An 18534-nucleotide genomic window follows, 5' to 3' on the forward strand; every position below is an offset into this window, starting at 1 on the left:
GGGATCAGGTGCTTTAGCCACTGAGTTGCAACACGCACGGTACCTCATTGATGCGCCTGTGCACTGCAAGCCATTCTGGGATATGTAGTTCTTATCGCCTGAAAAGTCGCCGAGCCGCGCGCGGCTTCCTGGGAAATGTAGTTCCCGGCTGAAGGGGAACAGGGTTTGGGGCTGGGAGGGCGCGCAGGCAGGCGCGCGGCGGGCAGGCCTGGAGGGGGCGGGTCCGCGTGGGCCTCGGAGCCTCCCGCCCAGCCCGAGGAGAGGTCACAGCGGGAGCCTGCCGCCGCCTGGCCGCTGCCGCTATCGCCGCGAGGTCTGAGTGCCGGGGCTGCAGCCATGGCCTACTGCCGGCAGGAAGGTAGGGAGAGCGGGCTGCCATGGAGACGGGCCTACGAGGGCCTGCAGGGGACACGCTGTTTTGCCACCCCCGCAGCCCCACAGGCCCCGGCGCCCCGCGACCCCACTGCAGGGGCGGGCGACGCGAGGGGCGGCCCGGGATACCCTCCTCAGGACCCTTGGGAGGGCTGGGCGCTGGGGTCGCCACGTCCGTTTTGCAGATGAGAAAACCGAGACTGGGAGGAAGGAGGCTGGCCCAAGGTCACGGTGAGACTCGAACCCTGACCTCAGAAGGACCAGCACGTGGCGGATTTCATAAACCAGGCTGAGGGGGCGCGGGAAGTGCTGAGCACGCTTCCTCTGCCTCGTAATTGGGGATTTATTGTCACCGTCGCTCTTAACCGCACACCACGCCTTTCCATTTGTACCCGCCTTTTAACTGTCCCGAAAGAAAAGTTGCCACTCGGGTTAGGGCTGTGCTGGAGTGGTAAAAGTGCCACCAACGGGGACATTTATCGAGCCCCTACGATGTACCAGGCACTGTTCAAGGGGCTTTATATGGCTTTTCTCGTTGATCTCGCAGCGGTTTTTATAATTCTAGGCGAGGCTGTATTATCCGCGTTTTACCCAAGAGTAGACCTTAATACACAGAGGTGACTTAAGTCCTGGAGCTGGGGTTTGAGCTTCAGCAGTCTGGTCACAGAGCTGCACTATCCAGTTTGGTGGCCACCGGATTCTAGGGAGCTCTCTGCTGGGAACCTCCACCCCTCCACCCCTCCACCCCACCTCTTCAAGAAAGTGCCCGTCTCTCCACCTAGCTCCTCTTTGCTCCATCTGTTCTTATCTCTACTGAAGAACCCAGAGGTCTTTCGGCTGGAGTCCCAGGGCCTCCTCACACACTGCCACTAACTGGCTTTTTGTCCCTGAGCTGTCACCTGACCTCTGCAGGCCCCAGCTTCCAGTCTTCTAAAATGACAAGTTGGTCTTCATTCATTCATTCATTCATTCAGCAGATACTCATGGGCATCTTCTCTGTGCCTGGCGACAGGGATGGTGGACACATGAGAAGGTAAAGCCACAGAGAGAGTTAGAACTCACCCAGAAATCCTTTGGTGAATAGTCTGGTTCCCTCGGTTTAATTCAGGGATCTGAAGAGCAGAGAAGGAGATGACCTACCCAGGGTCACGCATCCAGTTAGGAGAACATTTCAATCTAAAATGTCAAGCCTTGGGGCACCTGGGTGGCTCAGTCGGTTGAGCATCTGACTTCGGCTCAGGTCATGATCTCACAGTTTGTGGGTTCGAGCCCCTCATTAGGCTCTGTGCTGACCACTTGCTCAGAGCCTGGAGCCTGCTTCGGATTCTGTGTCTCCTTCTCTTTCTGCCCCTCCCCCACTCACGCTTTGTCACACTCTCTTTCTCAAAAATAAATAAATGTAAAAAAAAAAAAAAATTAAACGTCAAGCCTTTTCCCCAGTACCTCATTCTGCTTCTAGACCTCCTCCTTTCCTGGGTCATAGAGCGATAATCCTCACTGATGTGTCTACTGAGTACTATTTTTATTGATTTATAACTGTGCCATGAACAAAAGTCCTCAGCCCTCACCACTTTGTTCGACAGTAGGCCTCTTGTTTTTAATTTTCTTTCTCTGGGTTTCTAATTTACTTCGTTTAGTGAATAATTTTGAGCTGTTTAGGTAGAATGAGGCTGTGCAGATGAGTAAGACTTCTTGCCCATGAGGATATCTAGGAGTCACAGGTTCTTTGGGAAGGAAAGGCTGTTTCCATCTGTCACCAAAGCATGGATCGTTATCTTTTCTTGGGTCAAAGATCTCTCTCTTAGTTTGGGGATGAGAATTGAAAGCCCCTGCCCGATCGGGCTCCAGACTGATTTCTAACTACCTGGTTACTGCTGAGCCACACTGGCCTCTTCATTGTTCCTCTGCCTGGTACATCTGTCTCCACCTCTTCCCATGGCTGGCTCCTCGTTCTGTGCTCTGAGTGAGTCACTTGCCGGTGCAAATTTACTTCGGGGGGTCCACTCACCACCCAGTTTGGGCATTCAAGGTGTTCCAGAGCCTGGACTCAGCCTTGCTCCCAAGCCTCAGACCACCCACCCTTTTCTGTATCAGTGCCACACTGTTCCTTTCTTTAGTTGCCTCCTTTTCTATTGCCATCTGCCCTCTCCTGTTCCTGAAACAAGCATTTATTAGGCACCTGCAGTGTGCCAGCCTCGGCACATGGTGGTGAGCACAGGTGACGTAATCTACTCCGTGGTTTGGTGGAAAAGATGGCCGCTCTTTCTGGAATGGATCTGCTGAAGATTCTGCTGTGTACAGATCCTGTGTTTGTGTGTGCCCATTCTGGGGGAAATGAGAACACCCATCCTGGGTTTTTCGGTTTTGTTTTTGTAATCTGCTTAATGGTAATAACCATTCTGTCTTCCTGTCCTCTGCTGGGGCTGGGGTCTTCCGAGTTTGGTTTATCCATTCACTTGTTCCGCAAATATTGATTACCCACCACATTCTGGATACTGTTCTAGGCTCTGGGGATACTGCGGTGAAAGGGATAGACAAATCCTTGCCCCAGAAGAGCTGATATTTCAGCAGGGGAGACAGGTGGTAAACAAATATAATATGGTAGGTGAGGAAAAGCACTTTGGAGAAAAAGAAGGCAGAGTAAGGGAGATGGGGAGTGATCAGGGAAGGTGGTATCAGGAGGTATAAAGACAGGGAGAGGGTGGCTGTGAGGGTATCTGGAGAGTGCTCCCGGAAGTGAGAGCAGCCTGTGCACAGGCCAGACGTAGGTATGCCCCCAGCATGTCCAGTAAAGGCAAGGAGGTGGGAGTGGAGGGAGCCAGTGGTGGGAGATGGGGTCTTGGCAGCAACAGATGCAGATCTTTTTGGATGTATTTGAAGGTAGAGCCAACCAGATTTTTTTATTTTTTTAATGTTTTATTTATTACTTTGAGAGAGAGAGTGTGTGTGTGAGTGGGGCAGACAGAGGGAGAGACACAGAATCTGAAGCAGGCTCCAGGCTCTCAGCTGTCAGCACAGAACCCGACACGGGGCTTGAACTCACAAACCACAAGATCATGACCTGAGCCGAAGTGGGACGCCCAACCAACTGAGCCACCCAGGCGCCCCTAGTCAACCAGATTTGATGATGGAGGTTAAGAGAAAAGAGTCAAGAATGGCTGTGCAGAGAGTAAAACTACCGAATTGGGGGTATCTTGGTATCCAGCTGCTCAGTTAGGCTTTCTGTTCTCAACCTCACCCTTAAGTCCTGTTTTCCAGAGTGGGCCCTGGGACCCCCAATTCCTGGCCCCTACCAGGGTCCTGGGGTGGGGATAGATTTTCTTCGAGCTGACTTCTCTTCTTGTGACTTTGGGTTTCTGTTATGTCAGAGAGCACTTCTCTCTCAGCTTTCCCACTTCCAGAACTGTACTGATCTCTCTGGCCTGTGATGGTCTCTTTTCTTGGCCATTTTATCCTTGTCATTTGCCGCTATTTAAAAAATTACTGTCTTTTGAGTGGGATTTAAGGTGAGAGCAGAAACTCATTTCACCCCTTTTGCTTAAGTCTTGTGATTCTTGCCCTGACCACGGGAGGAAGATAGGCTGAGCTTCTTGGGGACCTGTTTCCTGAGGCCCTAAGAATGTGCTTGAGATCACAGCTGTTATGTGCTTAAGCCCAGATTTGAAGTGCAGTGCTAAACTCTGTGATATTGATGCCACTGGGCCAGACCTTCTGAAGCTGGGTTTCTATCTCAGGCTCAGATCTGTGCTTCTGTTCTTTGTACACATGGTTTCTAGCCCTTACTGTTATTTGTCCATGCAACAAAAGGAGCATCATCTGGATACCAGGATTGGGGATACAAAGATATGTCCCTGCCCAGAAACCACAGTCCGATCGCCCAGGGGACAGTCTCTCCTCAGTTTTATGGTATGAATGTGTCCCCTCCCCTCCCAGTTTCATACATTGAAATTCTAACCTCCAAAGGCGATAATATTAGTAGATGGGGCCTTTGGGAGGTGCTTAAGAAATGAGGGTGGAACTTTCACTTATGGGATTAACCCCCTTATAAAAGAGGCTCCAGAGAGATCACTAGCGCCTTCCACCATGTGAGGACACAGCAAGAAGGCAGCTGCTATGGGCCCCTCACCAGAAGGTTATCATACTGGTGCCTTGATCTTAGACTTGCAGCCTCCAGAACTGTGAGCAATAACTTTCTAATATTTATGAACTATGTCGGTGGTGGTATTTTGTTAGAGCAGCCTGAACGGACCAAGACACCCATCCAGGGTAGGAAAAGTGCCACTCAGGGAGGCTCAGAATCCTTACATTCTCTGCCAGACACAGCTCAGCAGGACCATTTCCCCCACACTTCATTTCTGTCCATGAAGCCTCTAAGACTTAGCTTCAGCCACCAAATTCAACTAAAGGTATCGTTAAGCTTCAGCCTAATTTAAAACATGTAACTAAACATCCGCTAAGTAAAAAGACTAGTGGAAGAGGCAAGGAGCAGCAAGATCCAGGACTTTTGTCTCAAGGCACTTGGAATCTGAAAGATGGTCCAGATTAAGCTAATTTTGCTTGTGTAATTACAGAACTAAGATGCCAATGAGGGGACCAAACCTCAGTCCAGGACCCAGAGAGGCTGTGTTGCGCTCTGGTGAGAATAGCAGTCAGAGAGGCCTTGACTTCATCTTGTACACTTCCCAGCTGTGTGGCCTTGGCCTGGTAGAGGAATTGAGGACTCCCAACCTGGGATTTCATTGTCAGGGATGGGACTGCAGCTCAGCCCGTGTAGGGAGAGCTACAGTTTGACAAGCATGAAAGAACTGGTCATGGGAGAACAGAACCACAGGGAGAGCAGAGACCTCGGGTGGGCTGGAGGTTCAGTCCCCGTGTGTGCCAAGGGTCAGCTGTCCTTACTGTCCGTTATCCCTTGTGGGAGACCCTGTGGAAGCACGGGAAGGGTGCCTTCCCTCTGCCTCCTAAGCTGTCCTCTCTGGAGGTGTTGCTCTGGTTTTAGCCCCAGTACTTTTCCCCAAGCCTCTTCCTTAAATACTCGAGCTCAGTGTAGGCCCAAACCTTTTTCCTTGCTTTTTCTTAGCAAGCCTGTGACTAAACTTTGCTAAATGTTGTAAAGAGAAAACAACTGAAATAATCAGAGAAAATGCCAGCAGCTCTCAGAGAGCCACATTTCTGCAGACCCAGCCTCTGCCCCCATAGTAGCTCACTCTCTCCAGGCCACTAAGGCCCTGTCCAAGGGCCCATTGGGCAGGACCTGAAGTCTCCTTAAATGCCAGGCACCTCCTATCCCCTTCCAGATGAAGTCCCATTATCCCATATTTCATGGATCAGAATGGGTATTCAGTACCAAGTTCAAAGTACCATTGAACTTGTCCTTGCCCTTCAGCAGGTGGGTACCCGGTAGCTTAGAGGAAAGTTCCTGTTTATTCACTCAGCAAACATTTTTGGGGGGCAGGAGTTGCATCGGTATTTATTGTACAAAACATTTATTCCTGCCCAAAGCACACAAAGCTCTCAGGACAGCATCCGAGTCATGCTAAGTACCCAGTTGGGCTGTCGTTTTCATTCCCGTGTGTGTTTGGGGTGGGGGGCAGTGCGGGTCTGTGCAAAGGATCTCCACCGCGTGGTGTTTAGAGCCGCCCAGAGCTGGGTGCAAATTCCAGGCCCGTGTGAGCTCAGGCACATCACTTCCCAGAGCCTTAGGCTCCCACTTACAATGGGGCTCCTGCCCCAGGGCAGTGATGGGATGGCGGCAGGGAGCTGACACACAGGACCCAGAGAGCAGCTAGACCTAGTCTGCCCTCCAGGGACTGCAGGGGAAACTGATGAGCATGCAGTGTGTGGAGTGCTGAAGACAAGGTGCTCCCACCCACACCAGGACTATTGGGTGGACACCTGCTGTGTGGTTGGCTGATGGCTAGGGATTTTTAGGAAGGCGAGGTAGTGTTGACAGCTGTAAGGTATAGGGGAGAGCTGGAGGGAGTCGGGTAGCTGAGGGGACTGCCTTGCCATTCCAGCTGGGTGATTCTGAATAACCGTTCTGGGCCTGGTTTTCTGTTGTATGAAAAGCCACGGGTCACGCCCATCCTGGTTCAATCAATGCTGATTCCCTTTTCTGTGCTTACGCAGCCTCCCTTGAGAAGCTCCTCACAGAGCATGCATTTGGCTCCCATCAGTCTGAAAGTTCAGGACCCTCTGGCAAGCCAGGCACGTAGGGCCAGGGGCTATGGCCTGACCAAGGCAGTGTTCACAAGAAGTGCTGGCTTCCTGATGCTGGTCCTTGCAGGGCCTCAGGACTACCCTCCCACTCAGCCTGTTATGTTTAGGTTGGGTGATTGTTCTAAAAAAAATAACACACTGCAGATTGTCACAGAAGTTGCTAACATCAGCACTTCGGGAATGGTCTCTCCTCCCCCTAGTCATTCCACTTGTTGGGAAGTTGCCCCAGGCGTCGTGGGCTGTGGGGAACTGCCACAGTGTTCCCTACCATCATGAGCCCTTCTTTCCTGGCCATGATTAGGAGCTAAGAGGCTAGAGAGAGTCTTGACCGTGGGCACTCAACGGTAGGTGACCAGGATATTTTCCCACAGGGAATCTTCTCGGACACACTTAAGTGGCTATATCAGCCAGTGGGCTGCTGGCCGGGCACCCACATCACTGCCCTCTTCTCTTGTCAAAGTTCTCAGTCCCCTTAGACTTTGTCTGCATTCTGAACACTGTAGGTAAACCCCTAGGGGGCTAGAAGCAAGTCCTTCCCTGTCCCTTCCACCCCTTCCCTACCCACAGGCATTCGAGCCCTAGTGAGATTAGGTGGGGTCGCCGTAGTGAATCACCTTCATTCCACTAGAGTTGTCTGGAGGATGACAGCTTGTGGCTCCCCGCCGGGCCTGGGGAGGAGGGGAGACCTGGCAGGCTGATGAGGCCTTCCTAGGTTGGTGGGACATAATGGGGACAGTCAGAGCACCATGGGAGTTCTGAGAAGGGACTGCTCCTTTCTTGATGGGAAGAAGAAAGGAGTTGTGGCACCACTGAATTATCAGCAAATCTGGGGACTAAAAGCAGCATGCATTTGGTTGCATCGGGCATTTCATCTCCTGCCTAGAGGGTGCATATGGCATCTTCTTCCTCACTCGTGACCTTGGTGGACTTTTTGTTTCAGTTGTAGGCACTCAGTAGAAGTGGCTGCTAGACTGTCACACAGACTCAGTGATGCAGCCCAGGGAGGGCATTTTGATGGACACTCTTCCCTTTCGGGTTTTGCACGGGAAGTCTTCAAACTTGGTTTGTGTGGCTTCTTTGGGTTTGGGGCTGTTTGGCTGCTCTTGAGTGAAACCTTTCTTCCTCTGTTCTCCAAACGCTAGGGAAGGATCGAATCATATTTGTGACCAAAGAAGACCATGAAACCCCAAGCAATGCAGAGCTGGTGGCTGATGACCCCAACGACCCATATGAGGAGCACGGTGGGTATGACACACAGATCCTTCCTGGAGGAAATGTTCAAAATTCCTTTCCCATTTTGTCCTGGCCAAGGCTGGGTGTTCACGGGCCCCTCTCAGCCAAGGACCGTCTCCAGGGACTGTGAGCCCACCTCCCTTGGAGGTGCGAGAGGCTGTGCTGAGTGCCGTGCAGCTCTCGTGCTGCTGCTCTTCCCTGGCTGTTAGGCCAGAGCCTGAGTTTCTGCTGAACTGAAGTCTTCTGCCTCTTTTTCTTTTGAGGTTTTACACCGACTAAAGCTGGCTGGATGTTTCCGGATGACGAAGTTTTAGGCAGGGGGTGCGGGGCGGAAATGGATTCCAGTGCTGCGGGCAGGTTACGGCGACGGATCCTCCTGCTCGGTCCAGCTGCAGCCTGAACGCTGCCACATCTGCAGACCATAAGCAAGCAGGCGTGTGAGAGTCCTAACACCTTGTTCTGTGAGGTGGTGAAGCTCTGCTCTCTCTTTGTACGTGCTCCAGGAAGCACCTTCCACGAGATGCTCACTCGAGATAGAGGGACAGCTTTCCGGCAGCAGGACCAGCTCGCCTAGTCAGAACTGCTGCACACAGTTTAGTGAATGGTCACTTGGTCATATGGGCCGAGGGTGCTACTCCAAAGGCTTTAGACTGCTGGGCTCACTGGAACTTCCGCAGCGTGCGTAAGGCTGACGTGTGGGTGTGCGGGATTTATAAACAGTCCGTATCGTCAACGGTCCTCAGCTTGCCAGTCTAAAGCCATTTCTGACACCTGTGATGCGAACTAACAAAGCTTCCAGTGCTGGCTGGTGAGAAATACGGTTGAAAAGAGCTTGCAGCAGCAGCCTGCGGAGTATGAGCTCCTGATGGGAATTTCTCAGATGCTAGCTAAAGTGTGTGCTCTTAGGTGGGACACCTGACGTGTTACCCTTACTGCCTCTGGGGGTTAGAGCAGAGTAGAGCTGAGGTGTCTAGCACCCTGCCAGGGACGCTGGGAGGTACAGATGTTCTCCGGTGTTCGCATTCTGAGAATGGCAGCCATGGGAGTAATCTTGAACCAGCACCCTTACAAAGAAAAATAAGCCACGTGTCAGTTCCAATAACTCTGCCTCTCTTTAGGTGCATATTAGTTAAGCACATTCTGCAGGGCCTACGGGACAAATCAGGCCTTGTTTTGCCTCGTGGTGTTTTTCAACACTGAATGTGTTTGTGCTGAGACTGTGTGTCCCCTCCAGTTCCTGCCAGGCCTCATCGCTCCTCTTGTTTTCTCTCCTACCCACTTCTGTCATTTATGATAGATCTGCGTGGACCGTGAAGGCATTTGCCTTTGCAGCCCCTTCCAGTGAATGATTGTACCAAGAAGCACATTCAGCAGCGAGCCCTGGGACCCAGCTTCTGAGCTCTCAATTGCAAAATGACTCAGCAGAGTAGGCAGGCCCCCAGTTTATGCCAGCTGCCTGTATCGAGGCACCCAGTTCCGTGACTGAGACAGCACTTGGAATGGCTAAGAGTGTCATGACCAAGATGGCAGAAGTCATTTTCATAGACTCAGGAAGACTGGAGGAGGGTCTTAAAGATCCCCTGGTCTGGAGGGGAAACTGGAGGAGGAGGTAGGGACTGGCCAGGGAAGTTAGTAGCCGGCCTTTGGTTGCATGTTTGGAACCTGCTGCATCTGGGCTTGATTTAACATGTTGACGTCTGTGTGTTTCTACATGTTGTCCTTGAAATGCAGATTGGCACCCTCAGTGCCCTTTGTGAGGAGCTACCTCAGTCTAGCATGCCTTCCCCTGAGAAAGAATCAAACGAAGACTCCTGCAGAGCTGGGCTCTTTTTTAAAAATGTTCTTATCATAACGTCTCGCTTGGAAACTTATTGTGCAGGTTTCCTAGTTTTGAGCCTTTGGAGGGAGCGTTTGTATATGGGCCCCCTCATTTTATCGCGCTTTGCAGATGCTGCATTTTTCACAAATTGAAGGTTTGTGGTGACCCTGCTTCAAGAAGCAAGTCTTTTGGCGCCATTTCTTCAACAGCGTTTGCTCACTTCGTGTCTCTGTGTCACATTTCGGTAATTTTTGCAACAGTTCAAACTTCTTCATTATTGTATTTGTTAGGGTGATTCTGTGATCACTGATCTTTGATGTTACTATTGTAATTTTTCTGGGGTGCCATGAACCATGTCCATGTGAGAAAGGGGATTTAATCGAGAAATGTTGTGTGTGTTCTGACTGTTCCACCAACTGGCTCTTCCTCATCTCTGTCTCTCTCTCTCCTTGGGTCTCCCCATTCCCGGACATGACAGTACTGAAAACAGGCCGGTTAATAATCCGACAGTGGCCTCTAGTTGTGCGGTCTCTCATGTCACATCAGAAATTAGAAATGATTGAGTTAGCGAGGAAGGCATCTCAAGAGCCACGATAGGCTAAAAACTAGGCCTCGTAAACCAAACAGCCAAGTTGTGAATGCAGAGGAGAAGCTCTTAAAGGAAATGAAAAGTGCTACTCCAGTAGCACTTACAAATGGTAAGCGAGCAACTGAAAATCAGTCTGTAGTTGCACCCCTCTCTGACACACGCGTGCAGCTGAGCAGTTTGGTTAGTATGATTAACATCCCTGGAGGTTTTTCCCTGTTACAAGACCGGAACCACACCATCTGGTGTGCCACTAGCTTTTTCCCTTGTACACCATGTCTTGGACATCTTCCTGCCTGTGCAGAAGGATCAGCCTCCTCTCACCGGGCCTCACACCGAGCTGAGCTTCTGTGGGCAGTGGCAGAGCCAGAGGGGCCGGAGGGAGCTAAGTGCCTGTTTTGGGGGAGGGGACTAATCTTACCCATTTGAATGGGAGGGGAGCAGAGATCGAAAGAAAGAGATCAATACCTCAGCTTCTTAAGGTGTCGGGGCTTTGAAAAAGCTTCTCGCTAAGCAACCCAACGATGGCTGCTTCTTTGGATTAAACGGTTTCCAGTTTGTAGCTCTCGGGGCACAGCCACAGGCATCGCACTGGGAAGCGGCCTAGAATATAGATCAGTGTCGTGCATGGACAAAGCTGCCATGGTGGCCTCTCTCCAGCTGAGCCAAGGAATGCTGCATTTGAACCCAATCCAAATCCAAAGATAAGGGCCTACGAGGCGACAGTTCCTAGCTGGACAGTGTCCAGCACCTCCTGAGTAGCTTTCAAAGACTGCACTTGGTTTTGCTTTTTCAGAAACCGTAGAGAGCCTGTCTCACATTTTCCTTGCCCATCTTCCTGTTGTAGGATTGATCCTGCCAAATGGAGACATTAACTGGAACTGCCCGTGCCTTGGGGGAATGGCCAGTGGCCCCTGTGGGGAACAGTTCAAGTCGGCCTTTTCCTGCTTCCACTATAGCACAGAGGATGTCAAGGGGTCAGACTGTGTAGACCAGTTCCGGGCCATGCAGGAATGCATGCAGAAATACCCTGACCTCTATCCTCAGGAGGACGAGGAGGAGGAGGAAGAGGAGAAGAAGCCAGCAGAACGTTTAGAAGAGACAGCTCCCACTGAGGCCACTGCAACCAAAGAAGAGGAGCGGTCAAGCTAATGAAGGCCATAAGGCACTGGGCTCCAGTCCTTCTCCTTCAGAGTGATATGAACCTTTTGTAAGATGCCTTTTGGTCATTCTCTGAGAACGTGTCTTTCCCTCTGTTGTTCTGTGCACTATAATGTACAAAATAACTTATTTTGATGATCGGGGGTCTTGGTCCTTTGACATATACACTGGAAAAAATGTATGTGTGTCTCCTATAAACCTATCGGCAAATGTAGCTGTCACTTTCGAATTCTCAGATTATCCTGAATTTTGCCTCTTTGAAATAATGTGCTGACTATGCTCAGCAACTAGAAATCATTATCTGGGAGTATCTTGTGAGTGAGCTGATTTATTCTGATTGATTATATGCTCTTGTAGATTTTATACCCCTGTGGGAAATGAAATAGAAACAAAACCATCTTCCTTTAAAAATGCTGGAGTGGGGCCATTCCCAGTACAAGGCCAGATGATCAGATACGTATTTCTCATGAACCGTCTTGACCTTGAGTATGTGAGGAGGTACTATAGTTCATTTCTGATGCATTTTGGTTTCCATTTTCACTTTGAGCTCCAGGTTTTCCGTGTTTAGAAATTGGAACTGTGGACACTCTGATTCACAGTCCCTTTCTAAGTGAAGAGAAAGGCTGGTTTTGCTGTTGTTGTTCTTCCACAAGCCCTGGTTTGGGGCCTCTGTTCACGCTGGCTCTGTGTCAGCCTGTTCAATGCAATGTTCTTGAGAGGTGGGGACCTAATTGTTACCAAAGTAGCAGCCAAGAGAAGAAACGGCGTGTATTTAGTCACTTAAAAGGAAAATATGACTTTTATCTGGTGTTGAATGTGTCCTTTGTTTTTACTAACTAAAAATGTTTTTGCTATAAGGAAATATAAATATGAAAAGTTCACTGAAATTTCCTCCTTGAAGATACTGGTAAGCCAGTTTGAGTCCATTAAAATTTTCGGTGTTGAATTCATAGCAAGCCGGTTGTTTATCAGTGAGCAGATCCTTCACACAGACACTGCAGTTAACTTGTGAGGTAGGGAAGGTTGTTCTCTTGTTGAAGGTAGGGAGCTGCAGCCCTCACAGGTTAAGTAACTCGTCCAAGACAACTGTAGCACAAATTTCAGGCCGTGATGTAGTAATGCCTTGTTTGGCCCAGGTGTATTACTCATCTATTGCCATGGAAAAAGTTACCTTAAAACTCAGCAGCTTGAAACACATTTAGTAACTCACAGTTTCTGTTGGTCAGGGGTCTGGGCACAGCTTACCTGGGGTCTGGGGCTCAGAGTCTGACGAGGCTGTGATCAAGGGGTCAGCCAGGGCTGTGACCATCTCAGGGCTTGACAGGCCTTCCAGGATCACTCAGGTGGTTTTGGGCGGAATTCAGTTCTTTGTGGGTTGTTGGGCTGAGGGCCTCAGTTCCTGGTCACGTGGGCCTCTGCTTAGGTCAGCTCATAACATGGCAGGTGGCTTCCATCAGAGCAAGCAAGATAGAAGGCGCAACTTATGATCACAGTGATTTGTGCCAGCTACCTACATACACAGTGTTTTCTGTCTGTGCTTTGTTAACTTTGTGATGCAGGCCTGTGCAGTGTATTAGCCAGCCTTCGAGCAGAACATTGTTCTGCCCCTACTGTTTTTGTTCTCAGTAAGTTCTGTGATGGTATTGACTTTAACAGAATAATAACATTTTAGTAGCCCAAACTACTAGAAAGTAGCTCTTACATAAATAAAAGGCTTCTCATTCACCTGGACGAACCAAAGAAAAGTCACATGCATTAGATAATTTTACACATAACTTTCAAGATCTGCTGTAGGCCCAGAATGTTAGTGTGATATAAATAGATAGACCTTTTCCTCTAATCAACCAAAGGGGGTAAATAAAGAGCACACAGTTCATCAAAATTGGGCATTAAGACAGAGTAGGGTTGTTTGGTGCTGGGCACAGCTTGTCAATAACCAGTGTTGTGGCTGGACCAGCCCTTGTGGGTCTTACTATGGTTGCAAGATGCCCTATGGCAGTAACCATCAGGAAACTTTGAAAAAAATAAATAAAAGTTTTGTTACAGCACCTGGAAATTACATGTACCACATAGCGAAGTTGAGGGGAAGCTGGAGGAAAAGACAGACAGTGAGTGAGCAGGCCTGGGGTTATGCTTTTATTGGGGTTGAGGAGGGCAGGGCCTAGGGTTTCATGGGCTCACGTTTTACTAGTGAATTTAAAACACAAAAGTTGGAATTTAAAGCTCGGGAAGAAAAAAAGCAAATGGCCAAAATGGTCAGTTATAGAAACCAACTAGGATCCCTAAAACTAAGGAGCCTGGGACAGAAGGGAGGACAACCTGGCTCTTTACGGTGTGGTGTGGCTGGCAATGTGTTTATTTGAGATCGCCATCTTTAAAGTGGCTCCCTAGGCAATGAAAACTCCAACCAGGCACTTAACCTTACAAAAAACAAACATTGTCAGGGCTTCCATTTCTAGGAGTTTCTATGGGCTATTAATTGAATCACTCTAATTTCATATATGTTTGAAATATCTCATAATAAAAAATGAAAAAGCATATGCTAAGCAAGAATGTTTAAGCACCTCTCGTTACCTCAAGTCATAGCCAAAGGATTGCTGTCTCACATAAATGGCCCTATAGAGATTTCTCTAAAGAAGATATGCACATTTGCATATGAAAGGTGTTAACAGCACTGGTCGTTAGGGAAATGCAAATCAAAACCACTATGAGGTATCACCTCACACCCATTAGGATGGCTATGATTTAAAGAGAAAAAGAAGTAGGCATATGGAAACATGGGAACCTTGGGGTTTCCTCAAAAAGTTAAACATAGAGGCACCTGGGTGGCTCAGTCCGTTGATCATGGACCTGACTTCAGTTCGGGTCATGATCTCGCGGTTGGTGAGTTCCAGGCCCTCGCAGGGCTCTGTGCTGACACCTCAGAGCCTGGAGCCTGCTTCGGATTCTGTGTCTCCCTCTCTCTGCCCTTTCTCTGCTCATGTGCTGTCTCTCAAAAACAAATGTTAAAAAAAATTTTTTTTTTTTTAAGTTAACTATAGAATGAGCATATTACTCTTAACTATGGGGAACACACTGATGGTTACCAGAAGGGAGATGGGTGGAGGCGGGGTGAAAAAGGGGAAGGGATTACGAATACACTTATCATGATGAGCACGGAGTAATGTATAAAACTGTTGAATCACTATATTATACACCTGAAACTGATATTACACTGTGTGTTAACTAAGAGGAATTTAAATTAAAACTTAAAAAAAAAATAAATACCTGCAGGTATGAAAAAAATGGAAAACTTAGAAATATAAAAGATCATCGAAAGGAAAAATTCTTCAAAAGCTGAGATCAAGTTTAAACTAGTTTCATCACCAGTAGCCGGTGATTTAATCAATCATGGCCACATAATGGAACCTTTGCAAAATCCCACAAATTACGGGGCTTGGAAAGCTTCTTTACCAGAATAGAGCACAGTTATATACAGAGATTTTTTAAGAACAACTATTAAATATTGAAAATAAATTGCACAATTCCAAAATAAGTCTAACATAGATCTAAATGAGAGTAAGAATAATTGAGAGAAATAACCAGAGACAGTTACTAAGAATTGCCCAGAAAAGCAGAAAGACTTTGTCCTCAGGTAGGTTTTGCACACTCGTAGAGAAGCTACTGATAAATCAAGGATAAAGAAAAAAAATCTTAAATATCTACAAGGGAAAGAAACAATTTTTAAAAAAATCAGTAAGTGAAAATGAAGCAAAAATGAACTATTGGGACTTCATCAAGAATTATCTACATATATATGCTGTGAAGGGAACTAAATATCTTAATGATATATTCATATATACATATATGGCAATAAGTTTAAAATGAAAAGCAAGGAAATAATGATAATAATCAAGATAGCAATCCATTTGGGAGACGTTTTTTGGTTTTTGTTGTTTGGTTGCAGGCATTTAGAGAAAGATACACAGGGGCTTCAAATATATAAATAGACTCCCATTTTTTTTTATAAGCTGAGAGGTGGTTTTAATAGGGCTAATTCTATTTAATATGATAATAATTATTCTTTAACATACTGATTCCCAAATTAAGAGGTAAAAATGGAAACAGAGATCCCTTGGAATTCATTTTGGAACATTTGTAAGGACATCACAAAATTGGTATTTCTCATGAGATACTATGGTCTAACAAAGTTTTATATAGTTAGTCTAAAAAGTTTTTCTTTCATATACAAGTAGTGGTTTTTCTGGTAATTTAACAGATTAGAAATACAGAAGAACTTTCCACTACTAATATTTTATAAGCCATGTATAAAGGAACCTTTTTAAAAATGCAGAACAGTTTATAAAATAGTATGGGAAATCCTCAGGGGGCTAAAATGAAGAGGGATCTGAAACTGAGAAGGTGGGATTCCTCTTGAGTCATTTACTGAACCTGGAAATGAGGTTCTCATTTCAACAGCTATGCAGAGCTGTTGGATCTCAACAGCTATGCAGAGACAAGAGACAATATCATTAATACATACAAGGTAGAAAGGAGGAAGAAGGACTCCTACAAAAAGCCTGTCTTCAGAAGGATTGATGTCTTTAGCAAATATTTGAGTTAGAATCCGATAAAGGAATTTAACAATGATATTACTCTGCCACTTTGTTGGCTTCTTTTTGGGAACAGAATCTTGCATTCACATTGGCTTGGGGTTCAAATTCATCCCGATGTGTAGAGTCCAGAAAAATCTAAACAATAGATGAATCTGAAAATTCCCCAGACTTCTGCATATATTGGAGGACGAAAATTTAAATGCCCTCTGGATAAGTACATCTCAACTAGGATATTCAGTTTCCCTCTGAATTAAAAGTTGCCAAATGTGAGGGCGCCTGGGTGGCTCAGTCGGTTAAGTGTCCGACTTTGGCTCAGGTTGTGATCTCACAGTCCGTGAGTTCGAGCCCTGCGTTGGGCTCTGTGCTGACAGCTCGGAGCCTGGAGCCTGTTTCAGATTCTGTGTCTCCCTCTCTCTCTGCCCCTCCCCCACTCATGCTTTGCTGTTTCACTCTCAAAAATGAATAAATGTTAAAAAAAGATTAAAAAGTTGCCAAATATGAAACTAAACTTAAAATTTAAAAATGCTAAGAATAGCCCTCAAGAACTAAAGTAGAATTATATTTGTGTGGATATCAGATATTGTTTATTAGGTAGAGTCAAACATTCTTTAAATGCTTAAGGACATACAAAAATTAATAAAATATGAACAAAATATGTAATTATAAACTACTATAAGGCAGATTAAAAAAACAAAACTCTTAGGAACAAAAAATAAATAAACTAAATATAATACACTGTCAATGGATGTGTGAAACAGCAGTTTAAACACAGCTGAAGAGAGAATTAGTGGGCTAGAATATTGGACTGAAGAGATTGTTCAGGGTGTAGTTCATAGAATGTGGAGATGGAAAATATGAAAAACCTTAGGGGATATAGGAAATAAAACAATAAGGCTTAATACACACTGAATTGGAACTTCACAAATCACGAGTAGGGAAAAGGACAAGTATTTGAAGCAATAAAGACATAGAATTTCCCAGATAGGATAATCACATACATGGATTGAGGCTTAATATGACACATACAGCAATAGCATATTAAGACACAATAGAATGTAGAAAAGGAATGTAGGTACGTTTTAGTGAAAATATAGAATATTTTAATACAAGAAATTAAGACTACCAAGAGTGGAGGGAATTTTCCTAAAAAGAAAAAGAAACAATCTTTCCTAAAAAGAATTTTCATGAAGACAACATAATTCTCAAAAAAGTGCCAAAATTATCTACCATGTGCTTTATAGCCATATATTTACATATATTAGGATTTCCATGCTATGACAGAAAATGTATAATTCCATATTTAATCATTTTTTTTCAGCGAGAAAATTCTGTGAAATATAAGCTTGTTCTAATGAGAGTGGAAACATTTTTTCTTAAGATATTTCTATTGCTGTTTTGTTAAACACTGACCCTTCCTCCCCCATATGGTATGCATAATCTTTGTTTGTTTCAGCACAGTGATTAACACCGAAGGACTGTGCCATAGCCATTGGCCGCGAGCATCTGGATACACACCAAGATTGGGTCATTTGTCCATGTCATGACCATGGAAAATGAAATGATGAAGTCCACACAGTATATGATCACAAAACAACTCACTAGCAGCAGAATCATCTGAGTAGCCCTTTTTTTCTGGAGAGCTTCTTGGAGAGAAACCCTTGCTGTGAAGACATTGTGACTGCTGCTTATGTCTGAATAAGAGAATGATCATGTATCGACTTGATGGGACCATAAGACCCATGAAGAAGGTCTCTCTGAATGCTATCAGCGTGAAAAACATCCCCTGTGGAGGCGGCTCATGGGCCAAAAGGACCAGCACTCAGTGAGGAACAGAAGACTAGCCTGGGTCTCACTGGGCATGTCTACAGCATGGAGGAACAGGTTGCTACATTGTTCAGGATCCATAAGAAGAGAAAGAAACACAGGATGGGATTTGGAGATTTAAGTGTGAATTTAGCGAAGCAGGAGCTGCTGGGGATGATGGTGATGGCCTGAAGCACACTCAAAAGGCAGGTGGCCCAAATGGGGAGTCCCCTCAGTACCTTGTAAAGGAAGACAATCACTTTACATTTGAAGTCACTCTGGATATCCCGTGTCCCCAAAATGTCTGTAGACACAAAGAACCCTATGGTGAGGAGTACCATTATATATATTATAGCTAAGTAAGTAATGGTCAGGTCAGTGAACTTGGGCTTGGGTCCCACAAGGAAAACTCAAATGTGGAGGAAAAGAAGTAAGGTGTTTCCTGAGACCCCTGTACCAGCTTGAGGATAAAAGGCATTTTTTTTATGGCAATATAACTAGAACGTTTGTTCATCGTCGTGTGAATGTTAAAGCAAATAATATTATTTCTGGAAAGAAAAACAAGAGATTTTGCAACAGTAGTGCTTTCATTGACATTCTCTGACTCATCACATCACACATTTTCAATCTGTAGAATCATCATTTTAACCCAAATAATTCTACATAAATATGACTTGCTCTTAATCAGCATCGGAGTGTCACCTCAAACACTGATTCCTCCCATGCAATCCTTTCCGTGTACCTCC

General features: G+C 46.4%; 1 protein-coding gene across 1 annotated transcript; it reads left to right on the forward strand.

Annotated features, from left to right (window-relative positions):
• The first annotated feature begins 168 nt into the window (after positions 1-168).
• Positions 169-12193, forward strand: CHCHD4 (coiled-coil-helix-coiled-coil-helix domain containing 4). The gene is made up of 3 exons (XM_030307490.1): positions 169-358; positions 7734-7832; positions 11077-12193. The coding sequence occupies exons 1-3, from the start codon at positions 337-339 to the stop codon at positions 11379-11381; spliced, it is 426 nt and encodes a 141-aa protein (XP_030163350.1). The 5' UTR covers positions 169-336; the 3' UTR covers positions 11382-12193.
• The last annotated feature ends 6341 nt before the right edge of the window (positions 12194-18534 follow it).

The sequence above is a fragment of the Lynx canadensis genome, chromosome A2 (assembly GCF_007474595.2).
Source record: "Lynx canadensis isolate LIC74 chromosome A2, mLynCan4.pri.v2, whole genome shotgun sequence".
Lineage (NCBI taxonomy): Eukaryota > Metazoa > Chordata > Mammalia > Carnivora > Felidae > Lynx > Lynx canadensis.